Source organism: Betta splendens, chromosome 9 (assembly GCF_900634795.4).
Source record: "Betta splendens chromosome 9, fBetSpl5.4, whole genome shotgun sequence".
Lineage (NCBI taxonomy): Eukaryota > Metazoa > Chordata > Actinopteri > Anabantiformes > Osphronemidae > Betta > Betta splendens.
The window spans coordinates 25,183,297-25,200,932 of NC_040889.2; the positions used below are offsets into that span (position 1 = coordinate 25,183,297).

Here is a 17,636-nt window from a genome sequence, read left to right on the forward strand (position 1 = left end):
ATATTTTTAAAGACTTAGAGCAATTACCACAATAACACCAGTGTTATTTTCTCTCTGTCTCACACACACACATCCGTAAACACATAAAGCAGGAATGGCATCATGGCATCATTTCTGCACGCAGCGGAATTTCCTTCCCACAGACACCAACCATCAAACCCAGTGAGTTTCAATAGGAGCTGCTGTGAACAGACTGGGAAGAGCCGGCGCTGCGTTTCTCAATGGCTTCCATTTACTTATTATGAGTCATTTCATGCATTTGTAGGATAAAAAATTATACAGCTCGAGAAGTTTTATTTTCCCAGGCACAAAACCTTCTTTCTTCGAACTTGTCTGTAAAATATGTTGACTCTTAAGCAAGTCTCAACAGCCCTTCATCAATCTGTGCAGTGCTCCTGCAGTGATTTACTGCAGGTATTTAACGTTACTTCAGGCCGCACGTCCACGGACGCGCGCGCGCAGTCTGGGCCAAGTCTCTTTCACCGTTTCCCTGCTGCGTCTTCGCCCTCCCTGGAAATTTCATACGGCCCCAGTGTGACCGTCTTCCCTGAGTTGTCACCGTTCCACAGACCACAGTGTAATGTGTGCGGTTTGCGTCTGCCCTGAGCGAGAGGAACGAGGAGGGAGGAGGCGCCGCGTGCGGAGAGGCTCGACGCATGCGACGCCGCTGCAGCTTTTCAGGAAGAACGCGAGGAAGGGGCTCCGCTCACGGCTAAAAGGCCGGCGATGACGATGAAACAGCTGTCATGTTAAGGTGTAGGAGGCTCGCGAGGCCCAGCCAGTGTTCACACATGGGCTGTGTTTACTTTGGGTTAAGCCAGTTGTCTTCCTGTGTTTCCAGTGTGTGCTAAGACAAGCAAAGCATCTGTTGGCTGTGAGCAGTTCCTGAGACGCCCAGTGAAGAGTCCTGATGGAAAACCTGACCCCACACAGTATTCAGGAATCCAATGCAATATAACTAACAGTGACACTGAGCTTCTGTGTTGCTGTTCAAATGTTGAATATATTTATGTTTTATTGCTCAGAAAGGTTGTGTTGTAAGTATGACGTTGGATATTTACCAAAGGAAACAGGCTTTCACTTCCAGACGAAGGGCGAAGCTAGAATGAAAATGTGAGTAAATCACTGTCCCTGTCACTGAGGGAGCTTTTGGGAAGTCCAGGAGTTCACCCTCCACTTTCACGCAGCCTCTGCAGCTTTTCTTCTCCTTTCTTCTTGTCCAACCGAGTGGGGGAAGGGAAAGAGGTGGGAGGGGAGAGAGAGAGAGAGAGAGAGAGAGAGGGAGAGAGAGAGGAGAGAGAGAGAGAGAGAGAGAGAGAGAGAGAGAGAGAGAGAGAGAGAGGCCAGGAAAAGAGAAGGGCCGACGTCAGACGGTAAAAGTGGGACGGCTTTGTTTAAGAGGGAGAAGGAAATAGAAGCGTCCTGAAGAAAGGAGAGTCAGTGAATGAGCCCTGGGAACGCTGCTCTGTCCGGCTGAAGAGCCTGCACAGCCTCCACAGACTCCTGCTCACTGCTGGTAAGTACAAGAAAACTAACAAGTAGATAAAACGGGCTTCAAACATGTTTTCATTCCAGCTGCTGAACGTGTCCTTGATTAAACTAAGCTGTGCAGACACTTTACGGCATTAATTCTAAAGCAGCCTCTGGGTTTAATCTGCTTTCACTTTGTGGGTCTGAGCTTCTGTAACAGAGCTGCTTCAAACTGAGACCTGAGCTTGAACATCTGGCAGCAGCTGGGCATCACCTCCACCAGAGGCCGAGACGCTCATTGCGACGCTTTTTATACTTTTACTGTCTCAACGTGTCTGTTCCACACGTTGTCCGCGTCGTCCCGTTCTCTCCCTGCTCCTGTTTCACCACAACCTCCCGTCCCTGAAGCGCCGGCCGGCCGGCGTGAGGTCTCGGCGCCGCCCACGGAGCGGAACCCAGTCTGCAGTGTTTGTTCTAGCGCAGGTCAAGGACGCGGAGGCATCGCCGCCCTCGGGCGCTCGCACGCTCGCCCGTCAACGCAGCCGCTCCAGAGGATTCCAGGCGTGATTTTTATGATGCAGATGTGCTGTAATTTGCTTCTGTGCCGAGCGCTTCTGCACAACAAGTGCAAACACGTCACACAGCACTGGATGCAGAAAGAGCAGTGTGGGGCTTTGGTCTTGTCCTTCCAGGTTTTGTGTTATTTTAGTTTATCATGAGTCATTAGACAACGAGGGAACGGCTGCTTGATTCATTTCAACCTGTGTTTTCGTGTTTGAGCAGTAGAAAGTGGTGAGTTCAGGGGTTCCTGATGGACTTTCCAGTCAGTAAATAAAGGAAGCAGAGTGTCCTTTTAGAGCAAAGCGTAACGGATGAGGGAGTGAAGGGAGTGGAAGGAGGACATGTCAGGTTGTCTTGATGTACGTGAGCCGTGAGGGTCAGAGAAAGGCTCCATGCAGCAGGAGCTGAGGGGCCACCACGGAGTGAGAGCGGGGGGGAGGGGGGGGGGGGGGGGGGGGGGGTTGAGGGCCCCGCGCTGCACACGCTCAATAGCTCTGGGGCCCGCGCCGCTCGTCCTTTGAGGCGTCTTTGAGTGGCGAGGGGGGAGAGGGGGGAGCGGGGGTCAGCGCGCCTTTGTGCAGACTGGGCCGAGCCGCCGCAGACGCAGGAGGCCGGTTCTGTTCCTGTTTGGCCCGTTGTCACACAAACATACACAAACGGGCCTGGCCGAGACGCTCCTCTGGGGAAGTCATGCGTTTTGATGCAATTACTCTGTGGATGAGGGAGCACAGGCTTGAGCGTGCGTGTGTGTGTGTGTGTGTGTGTGTGTGTGTGTGAGGGGGGGGGGTATTGTTTTAGCACACTGTTGGAGGTTTCCTAGCTGGTGACTTGTTGTTTACAGCGCCGGGCCCCTCTTTGTCATTGAAACCTCAGCCCCCCGGTTGCACTGACTGCTGAAACTAGGTCTTCGTGCATAAACAAATATTATTGTCTAATGTACGTTTACAGCCTGAAATGTTCTCTACTGTTTAATCTGGGTCTGAGCGCTACATGGTTTCACAAGAAGTCGGTCCGCGGCCCGGCCCAGGTTGTTTCAGAACCTCTGACAGGACTCGTAATCTCACGTCTCCCCTTTGGTGCTTTCCATCCGTCTGGCTTTGTTGCTTTCTATGAATCACGCTGTTGAAGCCGGTGGATCTTCGCCTCCCGGAGGCTCCGGGCTTCAGTGCGACAATCAAAGGCCGCTGTAATGCACAAATAATGAGCAGCCGGTGCTGTTTGTGTGAAACACTGCTGCCTCCGGATCGCTGGCGGTGGATGCGGTTCCTCGCCTTTCAGATGATTTGGAGCTTTGTGTTGATCTGTTGTTGCTGAGCAGGGATGAATGTGCTGCGATGGAACTTTACGAGTCGGCGCTGGAGGGGATGGTTCTGTCCCGGGGCTGGTGCTGTGTTCTCTGGCACAGTAGAGAATAAATAAATAAAGAGAATAAAGGATTAATACGATGATCAGAAAGGGTGTGACGCTCATCCGCATTCAAACGCTCAGCGTTTATTCTGCAACGCTGAGTCTTTACCTGCTCAGCTGCTCGCATTCTTTCATGAAGAGGGATGTGTTGGGTCCTGCCCTCTGACAAGTATCACCCCAGCTCCATATCTCCTGTTATTTTTTCCTGATTCTTGGACCCAGCGGAGGTTTTAGGGCCTCGTCGGCTCTGAGGAGCTGTGCAGCCCTGAAAACGGTGGAACTCCCTCTCATGTGGTTCGGGTTTTGAGGTTCTTGCTCCTGGCCTGGTCCAGATGCAGAGCAGAACAGAGCACACTGCCGTGGTCTGAGGTTTCTGGTTCAGGATCCGTGGGTGAGCAAATAGAGTCCACCCAATGAACTGGGAGGGGGTCATCTGGTCTGGACCTGGTGGGCGTTTTACCATCTCTTAACTGGGACCAGCTTCATTTCAGCAGTTCAAGTAGTTTTAATTTGTTTTTATTTTGGAAGCTTCTCCCTCACCGAACAATTTGGGCCGACTGGGCTTTGGATCCGTCCTCCGCCTCCCACCTACAGCTCCCATTCACTGTGAGTGGCCGGCGCTCATTACCCCAGCGCCTTGGCACGCTCCCACAGCCAGGGCTGATATCTCACACCAATTACTGTAGATCTCCGGCTCTAACAACCGGCCGGCTCTCTGACCCACATATGCCTGAATCCGCTCCTTTGTCCCGGCTTTGACTCAATCTCATGTTATGCTTCATCAGTTGGAAATTGATTGAGCGTGCAAGCTGGTCGGCCGAGAGGGTTTCACAGCCAGTCATGAAGTCCACGGGTAAAAAAAAGAGTTGACATTGGCCGAGTTCGGAGTCTGAGTCTTGTGTGGTGGACTCGGTTCCTGTCGGGACAGGAGAGCAGCGTGGGAACGAGCGGGTCCAGATCGGACGCCGGTCACCTTTCACCTCGCAGCAAATCTGCCGCATCATCAGTCGACTCCAGCGCGGCGGCGGAAGCGTGGTCTGTCAGAGCGGGTCCTGATCCAGATCTACGGCCGGGACGCAGACGTACGTGAGCAGCAGGAACAAAGATCTGACAGTGTGAAGATACACATCTATCAAAGGCAGCTGGGACGCAGAGGGCTCTCACAGGCAGCGGCTCCATCACGGGGGATGAATAAGTCATAATTCTCAGAGTCTGATGTGCTGTGAAGTGTAAATTCTCCTCCCTCTCACACATAAACACACAGAGACTCTTGACCTTGCTGAGGAAGTGCCGTCCGGGCCTTTTTTCCCAGAGCTCCGACGAAGGAGCGGCAAACAAGCGGAAAGTATTCATCAGCTTCAGGATGCGGCGGCCTTCGTGCACAGTCGCACACGCAAACAGACTGGAGCAGCAAAGAGGCAGCAAAGACGCAGCAAAGACGCAGTGAAGACGCAGCAAAAAAGCAGCGAAGATGCAGCGAAGACGCAGCGAAGACGCAGCAAAAAGGCAGTGAAGATGCAGCAAAAAGACAGCAAAGACACAGTGAAGACGCAGCGAGGACGCAGCGAAGACGCAGTGAAGACGCAGCAGAAAGGCAGCAAAGACGCAGTGAATACGCAGCGAAGACGCAGCAAAAAGGCAGCGAAGATGCAGTGAAGACGCAGCGAAGACGCAGCAAAAAGGCAGTGAAGACGCAGCAGAAAGGCAGCAAAGACGCAGCGAAGACGCAGTGAAGACGCAGCAAAAAGGCAGCAAAGACGCAGCGAAGACGCAGTGAAGACACAGCAAAAAGGCAGCGAAGATGCAGCGAAGACGCAGCAAAAAGGCAGCGAAGATGCAGCGAAGACGCAGCGAAGACGCAGCAAAGATGCAGCGAAGACGCAGCGAAGACGCAGCAAAAAGGCAGCGAAGACGCAGTGAAGACGCAGCAAAAAGGCAGCGAAGACGCAGCAAAAAGGCAGCGAAGACGCAGCACAAAGGCAGCAAAGACGCAGTGAAGACGCAGCGAAGACGCAGCAAAAAGGCAGCGAAGACGCAGCAAAAAGGCAGCAAAAACGCAGTGAAGACGCAGCGAAGACGCAGTGAAGACGCAGCAAAAAGGCAGCGAAGATGCAGCGAAGACGCAGCGAAGATGCAGCGAAGACGCAGCAAAAAGGCAGTGAAGATGCAGCAAAAAGGCAGCGAAGACGCAGCAAAAAGGCAGCGAAGACGCAGTGAAGACGCAGTGAAGAGGCAGCAAAAAGGCAGCGAAGACGCAGCGAAGACGCAGCGAAGACGCAGCGAAGACGCAGCGAAGACGCAGCGAAGACTCAGTGAAGATGCAGCGAAGACGCAGCGAAGACGCAGCAAAAAGGCAGTGAAGATGCAGCAAAAAGGCAGCAAAGACGCAGCGAAGACGCAGTGAAGACGCAGCAAAAAGGCAGCGAAGATGCAGCAAAAAGGCAGCGAAGACGCAGTGAAGACGCAGCGAAGATGCAGCAAAAAGGCAGCGAAGACGCAGCAAAAAGGCAGCAAAAACGCAGTGAAGACGCAGCGAAGACGCAGTGAAGATGCAGCAAAAAGGCAGCGAAGACGCAGCGAAGACGCAGTGAAGACGCAGCAAAAAGGCAGCGAAGACGCAGCAAAAAGGCAGCGAAGACGCAGTGAAGACGCAGCGAAGACGCAGCAAAAACGCAGTGAAGACGCAGCGAAGACGCAGTGAAGACGCAGCAAAAAGGCAGCAAAGACGCAGTGAAGACGCAGCAAAAAGGCAGCGAAGACGCAGCAAAAAGGCAGCGAAGACACAGTGAAGACGCAGCGAAGACGCAGCAAAAAGGCAGCAAAAACGCAGCAAAAACGCAGTGAAGACGCAGCGAAGACGCAGTGAAGACGCAGCAAAAAGGCAGCGAAGACGCAGTGAAGACGCAGTGAAGAGGCAGCAAAAAGGCAGCGAAGACGCAGCGAAGACGCAGCGAAGACGCAGCGAAGACTCAGTGAAGATGCAGCGAAGACGCAGCGAAGACGCAGCGAAGACGCAGCAAAAAGGCAGCAAAAACGCAGTGAAGACGCAGCGAAGACGCAGTGAAGACGCAGCAAAAAGGCAGCGAAGATGCAGCGAAGACGCAGCGAAGATGCAGCGAAGACGCAGCAAAAAGACAGTGAAGATGCAGCAAAAAGGCAGCAAAGACGCAGTGAAGACGCAGGAAAAAGGCAGCGAAGACGCAGCGAAGACGCAGTGAGGACGCAGCGAAGACGCAGCGAAGACGCAGCGAAGACGCAGCGTTCAGGCGGACGGGGACGCGTGATAAGGGACGACTGAGCAGATTTCCTGTAAGAACCAGTGGAGATCAGACGAGGTGCCCGTCGAGCGCCTCCGCAACGTATGTTTAGCCTCCATCCCTGTAGTTTGAAGAGCCAGAGCTGCTAATTTGTGGACATTGAGACGAACTGTAATCAGCTGCAGAGGAGGCTCAACACAGAAACCATGCAGACAAACGCGCACACATGCAGCGCGCACATGCAGCGCGCACATGCAGCGCGCACATGCAGCGCACACCTAAAGCATCTGTGTGCTATATTTACTGCGCGCCCATTAAAAACCTGCACTCGTTTTGTGTGCGGTAATTGTTGCTATAGAAAAACCTGAACCCTGTCATTGTGTGTAATCTTTGTCCCTGTGACACAATGGAAACGGTGACAACAATGAGGAGACCTGTGATTTGTGACGGGGCCTGCGCTAAAATGGAACGGAGGAGCTTCCGATGACAGATCGTAGCATATTCTGTCCTGATACGCTTCTGGAACCTGAGCGTCAGACACTTTTTCCCTCACATGTTGCTGAGAGACAGTGGATCGAGGGCCGAGCGACGGTCGGTGGACGACAGTAACTCGCCGCTGCTTCTGGTTCACTTCCTGTTTATTTCCACCGCTTCCTTCCCGGCTGATGTTGAATCAATGCTGTGACTATAGCTGCCTTTGATGTCTCAGCTCACACGTGACTGGAATGCCCTCTCTCTCAGTTTATCTTCGAGTCGGGTAATTACACGGCGTGTAGACAGTGTATTTTGGATGAGGGTTTGCCTGATCTCTAATTAGAAAGCAATATTGTAGAATGAGGATAAAGGAAAGGTTTCAGGTGCAGACGTGTCCCTGAAATTCGTCATTCAAAGCAAAAAAAACAAAAACAAAAGCAAAACAAAAGACGAGGAACAGCTGATGACTGAACCTGGCTAAGGTAAAACCCACCTCCACAGTAACTGTTCCACATCTCCAGTCCCGTCACGCCTGTGGCGCCTTTGGCTCTCCTCGCTGGCTACACGCCATAAAACTGGCCCGCGAGCTGAACTCAGATCATATCAGACGTGTTCACCGTCAGGGCTTATTCCTCACAGATGTGCTGGGATGATTCACCAGCCTAAATGGAGGCTGCAGGGAGGTTATGTGTAACCCAATCCCGCAGTAATTTCCCTCAGGGCATCGGCGTGATTTATGATTCCTAATGAATGTTTTTGTGCTGAACGTTTCATCAGCAGCAATTTGACAAATTTAGAAGCGTTAGAGCGATAATGCAATAAAACAGGCCTCTTTTATCGGTTTAAAGAGCCTCCTTTCCCATTTGACATCGGTGAACGTATTAGACTGAAGTGAAGCCTGATCTGATTTGTGGTTCATCTCATATAACTGTTACAGACTTAAGCTGCTTTCCTCCCTCAGCACAAACAGAGCTGCAATCTAAGATTTACCAACACAGCAAACACATACTTTCCTGTGTGTATCATGAAGCTGGATCATGACATCAGTGAGGTTTGTGAGACGCATCCATCAGCACCACAGATGTTTGGAGGCAGTTTAATCATAACATGGCAGCTTGATTGATAGGATCTGTTATAAGTTACAACTTATTTGTTATCATGTTTTGATGCTTGTGGCGTGATGAAGAAAGACGCTAAGTGAAGCCAGGCTTTCATACGTCGGAGTGATTCCGGCTGGAATCTGAATGGAAAACGTTGAACGATGCTCGAGCCGACGCTGTGTGTGGATCTGACACACGTGTTGCAGCGGAGCCCGGCGCTGATCCGCGTTGACAGGTGCTCAGGGGCGCAGAAACACTGAGTAGAAGGGCATCAGGATGATGCACGCTGGTGATTCAGCGTGACTCGCTCAGACATCTGGAAGCGCTGCTCACAGCTGGATCGCAGCGAGGCCGAAGCAGCGCTTCACCGTGAGAGCGCTCTGGGTGAGAGCAGAGCTGATCCGAGGACAGTGGTGCGAAGTGGACAACTGTGGGACAGTTAACGTACACAAGGGAGCTGGTGATTCATCGGGGATAGGAAATTCAGAGTCAGAGTTACTGTTCGTCCGTCGTCTTCTCTAAACTTTAGCCCCCGTGCACGTCAAGTCCTCCCACTTCTTGTGTAAACAGATCGTGTGCATGTGACCGTCTTGTGCCTGTGTGTCTGTAGGCGACGCTACCATGGCTGAGGGAAGCTGCTTCGGCCGGAGCTGTTTGAGATGACCGGAGCTGGACCAGAGAGGAAGAGGGGAAAGTAGAGGAAGACGGGGCTTGTGAAAGGAAACATCTGGCCAGAGTGGATACGATCTAAAGCACATCTGGATCTAACCCAGGAAGAATAGTGCTGTGACCTTCAAAGGAACTTCAAAGATTTTTTATATACTTTTTACTCCTCGCATCAGAACGCTCTGCCACCATGTGCCATGTCATTGTAACCTGCCGCTCCATGCTCTGGACGCTGCTCAGCATCATAGTGGCCTTTGCTGAGCTCATCGCTTTCATGAGCCCCGACTGGCTGCTGGGCTTCCCTCGCTCCGACTCCGTGGACTCCGTGGAGTACCGGCCGTCTCTGGGCCTCTACAGCCGCTGCCTTCGCATCGGGGCGCGGGGGGTGGGCGTGAGCTGCGGGCCCTACGCCGGGGCCTTCACGGAGGTGGCCAGCGGCTTCTGGCAGGCGGCCATGCTGTTCCTGGCAGCCGGCACGCTGGTGCTGGGCTGCGTTGCCTGCATCTCCATCTTCAGCCTGTGCTTCCAGAGCATCCTGAAGAAGAGCATATTCAACATCTGCGGACTGCTCCAGGCAATCGCAGGTAGGACCTCACCGTGTGCATGCGGGACTGAAAAAGGAGTTGAGTCTGCGCTTTACAACTTTGCAAAGCTGGACACTCTTCCTCTGGATGTGTTTAATAATTGTGCTGTAGGAAGTCTTTGCATGTTGAAAACAGCTGATAAGTTGGTGCACTATCACACATTCCGACCAAAGTCCAAGTCCAAGCCTCCGTTACGGTCTCCCACAAGTGTGTTTAGCTCGACACATCGGTCAAGTGGGTCGTTTATCATGGCGCGTTATCGCCGCAGCGCCGGTCACGCGGGGTCTCCGCTCTTATCGCCGCTCGAATGTGTGTCAGCGGCAAACGAGGGCCGAGTCCTCGTGTCCCCGGCTGCACTGCGCTCCGTTCGTGCTTCTCCGGCCCCGCGCTGACGCGTGTGCATCTCTGCAGGGCTGCTGCTGATGGTGGGCCTCATGATGTACCCCGCGGGCTGGGGCTCAGAGAAGGTGACGAGCTACTGCGGCTCCGAGGCGGCGCCCTTCAGGCCGGCGCAGTGCTCGCTGGGCTGGGCCTTCTACGCCGCCGTCGGGGGGAACCTGGCCGCCTTCCTGTGCGCCGTGCTGTCCGCGCAGGCCGAGATCGCCACCTCCAGCGACAAAGTTCAGGAGGAGATCGAGGAGGGGAAGAGTCTGATCTGCCTGCTGTAACTACATTATCTTAGATAGACTGAATTAAATGATCATAGTTAGAAATATAGGCGTCTTGAGATTCTTTCTTGGGCAGAAATTGGGTTCTCTTCTCAAATGATAAAAGCAGGTTGTAGGAACGGCATCTGCACCAGTTTGGACCAAGGTATTGTTTACTTTAGTAGTAATTACCTGTCGAGGTTTCTAAATGTTCAAATGCTCTGATTGTGTGACACAACAGGATGAAGACTCGCCTACTCACGTCAGACCTACAAAGGGAGTTGCTCCTGTAAATAGTTTATTTGTGGGTCTGTTGCAGTCTAATAACTGGTGGCGTGTCTGCAGAAACAGAACAGACGCCACGTGTTTCCCTGTGTTAAGCGTTCCAGAGGTGCCCACAGTGAGACAAAGCACCGCAGCGTAACATGAGGTACAGCATTTTACAACATGTAAAGAAGAGCGAGACTAAAAAACAATTGTCTAGTATTTACATAAAAGACTTGCAGCAGCTGGTGTTGTATTGATTCCATGTTACTACACAGTATTTCATTCACTTTGTTTCCTTCTCTTTCCAACCACGCTCTGTAAGTTACTGTAAATGTAGCCGGATCGCCCTGATGCTGTGCTTTTGCTCATTTTAGACGACGTGTGCAATAATTCAACTCGTGTGTTTGTTGTGAGAGTGAATTTGTTCTGTCTGTGCTCAAATTAATATGTTGACTGTCCACTGTTTTTGTTACATTAACAAAGGAGTAACAGTACCTGTGGCTCATGGTGTGAGAGGTGGATACTGTGTGTATGACGTCATAGTCTGTGTTTTCTATTCAAATAAACCCTCTGAAAGTAAAGGGCGTGACTACTTTGATGTGTTTAAGTAGAAGATTGTAATTTCTTTCCTGCTAAGTGACAATTTCCACTGACAGCAACACTGACACCTAGAGGAGGAGAGTAGACAGCACCAGCTGAGAAGCACTGGCTCACGTCAGCACGGCTGAAGTGTCAGGCTTTCTGTCTGGAGGAAGTGGACAAGAGTTTTCATTTGGTTTTTGGAAAAAAACATGTAAAAAGATTTCTTTCAAATTTTATTTCATGTTAATACCATAAATATACAAAACTCAAACTATTTCACATGCGACAAAGGCCAGACAAGAGTGCATTACATTTCTTTTTACACGTGATTGATAACGGGGATCAGGTTTTATACTTTACAAAATATACAAGTGTCCCTTTTGAATGAGTTTCTTCTCCGATTGAGTGAAATAACATGGTCACGGGTCAAAACTGTTGAATGTTCTGTACTGACCGCCTGGTTAAACACATCCAAAAACTGTGGCATGGCTTCCTCAGAGAGCGTACGACTACATGAGAACTGTGGGTGCGCAGTAAAGAAAAGTTGTGTTATATTGTAAAGTAAATGATGGCAAAGGAACACATCACAAAGAAAGATTTGAAAACAAATCTCTATGGACATTTGGTAAATTTCTCACAGCTTTTCAGGATATAGAATAACACTTGAGGGAGACGCTTTCGTTCCTTTCACACCAATCGTACACACTCGCTCATCCACACAAATACTCCTCCTGTACAGTCAACTCGCCTCTGCTATGATCATGTCATTACAGAAACCACACGAACATAACATGTAACGTCAAATCAAAGCAAACTTAAATTACACCATAAATAAAAACATGTTCATTTTCTGCACTAAGTTCAACAGAAAACATGAAATGTGCAACCAATTTAAAACAACGTCCACACAGAACCAGGTTGTTGCTTAATTGTTTCAAGACAAACTGGTGCTCCAGTATTTAGCGTATAATGATAATGTTCAGTCCATTAATGTGTAAAAACAGCAGTATCAGTCATCTCTCATGCATCTTCAGACATTCACCATCTCTATGTTTGGTGCTAAAGCACAACACAAATATATCTCAAATCCATACTTCACTACAGTGACAGCAGTCTGTACAACCTCGTGTTAAATAACACTTGTCATCATATATAAATTAATGGTATCACTCAATGCGTATCAAGCCCAATGCTAATGTTTAGTAATGTTCATTCATGGTGATATCCCAGGTTGTTTTAAATTACTAGGAATGTAATGCAGGTTCATCTGAAGGAAAATCATGTCATGTTGTTCTGTGTGAAAATTCCAGTCACATCTCTCAGTTCTTCTGGAGTAAATCATTTGTTCTTTTCAAAAGGAAACACGACACAGCCGGGTTCATAGCAGCGTTAGTTTTTACCTAAGAGTCGAGGGCTACAAAACACGTAGTAGTCTGTTAATGTCAAACACTTAGAAAGAAAAACGAGATACTGTGAGCAGAAAAGTTCACTCCTGTACGGAGGCAAAGAAGGCATCTGATCAAACCTTGTTTTAGATTTGTGGCGAGAGGTGGAGGACTGTTCAGTCCATCTTCAAAAATAGACCCAATCATCATCAGTTATTTAAATAGCCACCAGCACATGCAGCAACGTTTACAGAAAGTGAAACAGAACTGAAGTGATGCCTGTAGCCACAGAAAGGGCTAATAGGGGACACACTGACTTCTACTGTGCCTCAAGTACTGTACTAAACATGCGTGCTGCTATCATGCTGTCGAATCTTAGTAGGCCACACGAATGCCAATCAGACCTACTTTGCCAATAAAAGGAGCACACAGAGGGTTTGCTACTTGGTGAAGTGGCAGATTCTTAAATCTGAACATTTTACTGTTCATATGACATAAGCTTTACGATAAAGACACTTTTTTGTCTCAGAATAGAAGCAATGATATAAGTCAAGGTGATATTGACCTTTCAGATATCAGTGACCAAGCACTGGATTCCTAAAATAAACAAACAAACAAGTCATAGCCATAATTTTCATGAAGTGAATACTCTACATTCACACACGGGTCCGGCCATTCACACATACACTGCACTTCCTGTATGTGACTAGAAAACCAGAAATACTGTATGTGCAAAACACCATGATCAGATTATCTCCATAGGTTAGTGACCAGGCAGGAAGCTGCACGGTGGTGAGCGCTGTTACAAAAATAAGGTATGCTGCGACCTCTGCCTGGCCTAGGAGGACGTCAAAGGGAAAGAAGAACAGGGAACGCCAAGGATGAGTCGGGACCTCACCTTGAGTCACTCAGTGGACATTTCAAGAGATGTGAGCAGCCTGACTAAAAAGCAGAAAGGGTGGATGTAGGAGAGCTTTTTCAAGTGAAGATGGACAGCTCAGCGCAGTTGTTTTACTTGTTTACTTTACAATTTTTAGGTAAATATTAGCATTTCAACATTCATAAATTAAATCAATTTTATCTGACAACCAGCTGGGTTAGAGATGCCCATCTTCATCTTCTTAGTATGTGTGTGTGTGTGTGTGTGTGTGTGTGTGTGTGTGTGTGCGCGCGCGCGTGCGCGCTTGTGCATGTACATGTGGGTCTAGGGATGAGGTTTAAAGGCCCCACGAGCAGCATTGGATGCAGCATTGGCTGCAGCGTTGGCGGCTGCAGTCTGAACCGTCTTGTTAGACATGACTCCCGTTGCGAACTCCTGCTGAGCCTTCTCAAAACTAGCCCCAGTTGTACGATAGAGCGCGTGCACCTGGAAAGAGCGGAGGAGAAAGTGAGCCGGCATCGAGTTACACGGGTTACTACTGAGACAGGGCCTCTGGCAAAGCAGCGCATGAACCAGCCAGGTTGAGTTACCTTTTTAAACATAATAAGCGAGCCCACAGAGAGCGCTGTGAACAGGGCTGCAATCACCAACATGATGATGCCCACTGGGATACTTGTGTTGAGGCCAGTCAACGCTGCGATCCAACCACTGGCAGAAAAGAATAATCAATGTCAATCAGAGTACATCTGAGCACAGGCACATGAAGACGCAGAATCAGCGAGAATGAAAACACCCAAAAAGCTCACCAAGTTCCCCAACCAGCGATTCCAATAGTTTGTAGCACATGAACCCCAAACTGACAAATATAGACGAAGAAGAACACAAAGAAGCGGAATGAACTGTCGCTCCTGTTGTGAAGACAGACCACAAGGTAGTGAGAGGAAGTAATATAGCAGCAAAGAAATTGAGACAAACAATATTAAACATTATATGACGTATGCTTTTCTGTGTACCTGCTTACCTAAAAGCCCCATACAGCGGTCTGTACCAGCAGACAAATGAACAGGGGGTAAACAGCAAGAACCAGAGCATTGCCAGACCAAAATCTATACCACGAGATGCATCCACACAGAACCAGGCCAGACAGCCAAACATGTTCACAAAGAGCGTTCCTGCATGAACTGGTAGAAAGGAAGAAAGAGAATTATGCAGTCGACAGGCTTGAGACTGCATTGTGTGAGAAGGAGGAAATTCTAATATCGGACTGATCTACTTACACATCCAAAGGTTGTACATGATCTTGACAGTCTTTTGGAATTCTATAGGAATGTCCACTGCTATATCATGGTAGAAGCAAGGACCAACGGGGAACTTTTCTGGCAGTGGGGGCCAGTTGTTCTTACGCCCTGTGTAAACAAGGGCAGCAGTGTTTGAATGACTTGCCATATATGCTATCACAAAATGAAATACTATATACAGGCTATACACTCAAATCAACTGTGTCAGCATGAAGGATAAATGACTGACGGGAGGACTGACCTGCAGCTCCGTGGGACTGTAGCTCTCTCTCCCGGCGATCAAGCTCCGCTGCTTTCTTCTCTAGCTCTTCCTGCCTTCTTAACAACTCAGCCTGAGCACGTGCTTGGTCCTAAGACAAACACAGAAAAACCTCAACTCTCTACCTAATATCTCAAAGACAACATCCACGGGTATGTAACAAAGCTGAGTTCCCTTTTATTAAGCTTGGGGCTCACTTATTGTTTTACAGTTAGTACTGAAGGAGTATTAAGGTAAAAGCTACAGAAGGGGGAATGCACATGTGATTTAACCCGTTTCTGTGCAGTACCTGTGTCTGTTGCTGCGTGTAGGCCGGCGGCTCTTCTGTGGGCTTCATGATTGCAGGCTGTGTGTTCTGGGAAGGGGCCGGAGTAGATTTGGGGGCATTTCCAGGGGCTGCCTGTAATCAGACCCGCTGTGTCAGTATGAGTACGACCCAAAGACAGGCTCAAAATCAAGACTGTAATTAGGGCACGCTCATATTTAGTCAGTGAAATCCGCTGTGTTTGAGCACAGGAAGAGAGAAAGAGTTTGCTGGGAAAAATGAGGTCAAAGACAAACACATCCATGTGCACATTAAACAGTAGTAATAATGGTTGATCTGACCGTTCTGCCATCTGTGAAGGGATTATACTCCTCCAAGCCACCAGGAGGGGCAGACCGGGTCACCTGGGTCACAGAAGGATCCTACAGGACAGAGGGTTGAGGTCATTTTTCTCTTTTCATGACCCAGTAGCCAAAAACACTGTGAATCAAGGTGCAAAAGAGTGTAGAAACAGCCAGTTGCACGTCAGGACAGTTAATAGTGAGCTATGGTGCACTGTGTCATGAAGAAGCTGCAGCGTGCAGGTGGACTCCACCCACGGGTGGAAACGCCTCCAGGTAAAGGTGGGAGAGGCTCCACGACCGAATCACCTGCTGCGGCGACAGCAGCGACCCATGGTCCGGTTGCAGAGGTAGGACAGTCCTTCAGTTGGAAAAAATCTACTGTAACAGAGCGTGTTGTGTGCTTCTAGCCGGAAATAAAAGCTTATGCGTGTCTGAAACACTTAACTAGTAGTAAGTGTGTGACGATGAGTAAGGAGTCGGCATTTCAACAGTTTTAGCTAAATCAGTATTTAATGCGTGCGGACTGCGTTGCAGCACTTCACTGGCTGATGAACATGAACTCTGTGAAAATATAACACTTAAAACGTGTATTTAGATGTGTAACACACCGAGGACATTTGGAAGCTGCAATTTTTGAATTCGCCATCAAGGCAAAAAGCTGCGTCCAGTATGTTTACTGGTGGTGGGCAGTCCTAGCTAGCTAACATCTTGGGTCTTTGTTCACAGTACATCTGTTAATTACTGCCGCCAAAGCGACCCGCCTCGGGGCCACGGCGCGATGAAACCCGCTCCGCGAACCACCAGCTTTGCTTTGCGCAAGCGATGCCGTAATGCGACCGATAACGGGCTCGCTCTGGCCGTTAGCCACGAAGCCCCCGCTACGTGCTAACTGTCCAGCTGGCCGCTAGCATCGGCGCTGGCCTCGCTAACTAGCCGAGGATGCTACCTGGAAGGGGTTGCTGAAGTCCGGGTCTGCGAACGGGTTGCTGTCAAAGTCGGACATTGTGAGGGCGTTCTGATGACGGTCTACTGTTCTCCAGGGAAGGTTCGGTCCCTCGGTTTGCCTGCCTCGCTGCTTCCTGCGGTCTTCTCCGCCTCCTGCTGATGGAGACCCCCCCTCTTTGCGGTGCACGCTAGCTGCTAGCAGAAAAATGGCAGGGGATGATGATCATGCGTGACCAGCGGCGTCCTCTACGTCATTGCCTCAGCGTGACGTCACGATAAGTACAGTACACATGAACTCACCGCGATTGCACATAATGGAACCTCTGAGAAGGAAGCAGAAATGTTAGACCTCTGTTCTTCTGTTCTTCTGCCCCTTAGTCATCACCTGCGTAAAGTATTAGATGCATGTTGACCTTTTAACCACAGACAAACAAACACATTGATCCTGAGGGATGATGGAGTCTGGGAGGCTGCTGGCGGTCCTTCTTTGGTATTACATCCATGATTTAAGAATGGTGATAGTTATTTTCTTTTGTTTTATTGTAGCTGTAGTTGCTCAGTAAGTTTTGATTTTGGTTACTTGAGTAAAATTATAATTTATATTTACCATATTTATTCCTGTTTGTATTCTATTGTAAATTTGTCCCTCCTTACATTTTAGAGGGATATATTATACTCTGCCATACTATATCTATCATCTAGTGTTCCACCCAAAATTAAGTTTCAGTCACACAAGAATGATTAGCTTTTATCTTAGCTAACAACACACATCCATTAGAATTCAAGTTCACTGTACATGAAGGAAATAATTATGAATTTTGAGCATGCTACAGAGCTCACCTATCTGGAGTGTGAAATTGACTGAACCGACATGAACCGACAAAAACAAAATGCAAGAATTTATTAAAATGATTTCACCAGACTTCACATTAGAATTGCCTTTGTACCTGTATATAAATCGCATGCCTACAGAATTTGAAAACCTATAATACATATATATGACCAAACAAATGGTGATGTGAAACAAGACCATCTATTACATATGTACCAGTAGAAGTAATCTCAGGCAATTGACTCAAATTAATTTCATCTCCTTAGCAAACTATCCTTTGCATTTTTTTCCTTTCCTGTGACTGAGAAACTCGTCGTTGCCAGAAACGGCCACTTGGGGGCGCTACAATCCAGTAAGACGCCTTCAGCTGCTTTTGCAGAATCCTTTCTCATTTGCCATCAATTTATTTTCAT

At 49.0% G+C, this 17,636-nt stretch overlaps 2 protein-coding genes and 1 long non-coding RNA gene across 6 annotated transcripts; 2 read left to right on the forward strand and 1 right to left on the reverse strand.

Annotated features, from left to right (window-relative positions):
- Window positions 1-1,362: 1,362 nt before the first annotated feature.
- On the forward strand, window positions 1,363-11,014 carry LOC114862968 (LHFPL tetraspan subfamily member 2a protein-like). 3 transcript variants are annotated; one of them, XM_029163753.3, is made up of 3 exons: window positions 1,363-1,516; window positions 8,880-9,519; window positions 9,931-11,014. In XM_029163753.3, exons 2-3 carry the CDS (start codon window positions 9,126-9,128, stop codon window positions 10,185-10,187), a joined length of 651 nt encoding a protein of 216 aa, XP_029019586.1. In that variant the 5' UTR covers window positions 1,363-1,516; window positions 8,880-9,125; the 3' UTR covers window positions 10,188-11,014. The 3 variants fall into 3 exon arrangements, with proteins under 3 accessions (XP_029019586.1, XP_055367546.1, XP_055367545.1); XM_055511571.1 differs by lacking the exon at window positions 1,363-1,516 and adding an exon at window positions 6,601-6,747; XM_055511570.1 differs by lacking the exon at window positions 1,363-1,516 and adding an exon at window positions 6,947-7,452.
- A 221-nt stretch (window positions 11,015-11,235) lies between these two features.
- On the reverse strand, window positions 11,236-16,597 carry LOC114862002 (secretory carrier-associated membrane protein 1-like). 2 transcript variants are annotated; one of them, XM_029161818.3, is made up of 9 exons: window positions 16,393-16,597; window positions 15,444-15,524; window positions 15,127-15,237; window positions 14,820-14,928; window positions 14,558-14,686; window positions 14,302-14,461; window positions 14,087-14,188; window positions 13,871-13,988; window positions 11,236-13,766 (listed from the first exon to the last, which is right to left on the reverse strand). In XM_029161818.3, exons 1-9 carry the CDS (start codon window positions 16,447-16,449, stop codon window positions 13,605-13,607), a joined length of 1,029 nt encoding a protein of 342 aa, XP_029017651.1. In that variant the 5' UTR covers window positions 16,450-16,597; the 3' UTR covers window positions 11,236-13,604. The 2 variants fall into 2 exon arrangements, with proteins under 2 accessions (XP_029017651.1, XP_055367544.1); XM_055511569.1 differs by lacking the exon at window positions 14,087-14,188.
- LOC114862003 (uncharacterized) lies at window positions 16,530-16,998 on the forward strand. Its single transcript, XR_003786916.2, has 2 exons — window positions 16,530-16,670; window positions 16,770-16,998. It is a non-coding gene; the product is annotated as an uncharacterized LOC114862003 (long non-coding RNA).
- Window positions 16,999-17,636: the final 638 nt, after the last annotated feature.

Coding starts and splice junctions, on each gene's coding strand:
- LOC114862002 (XM_029161818.3), bottom strand. CDS start 16,449: ATGTCCGACTTTGACAGCAACCCGTTCGCAGACCCGGACTTCAGCAAC. Junction 14,462..14,557: donor CATGTACAACCTTTGGATGT/GTAAGTAGATCA, acceptor CCTTTCTACCAG/TTCATGCAGGAACGCTCTTT. Junction 14,189..14,301: donor CCGCTGTATGGGGCTTTTAG/GTAAGCAGGTAC, acceptor TCTTCACAACAG/GAGCGACAGTTCATTCCGCT.
- LOC114862968 (XM_029163753.3), top strand. CDS start 9,126: ATGTGCCATGTCATTGTAACCTGCCGCTCCATGCTCTGGACGCTGCTC. Junction 9,520..9,930: donor ACTGCTCCAGGCAATCGCAG/GTAGGACCTCAC, acceptor GCATCTCTGCAG/GGCTGCTGCTGATGGTGGGC.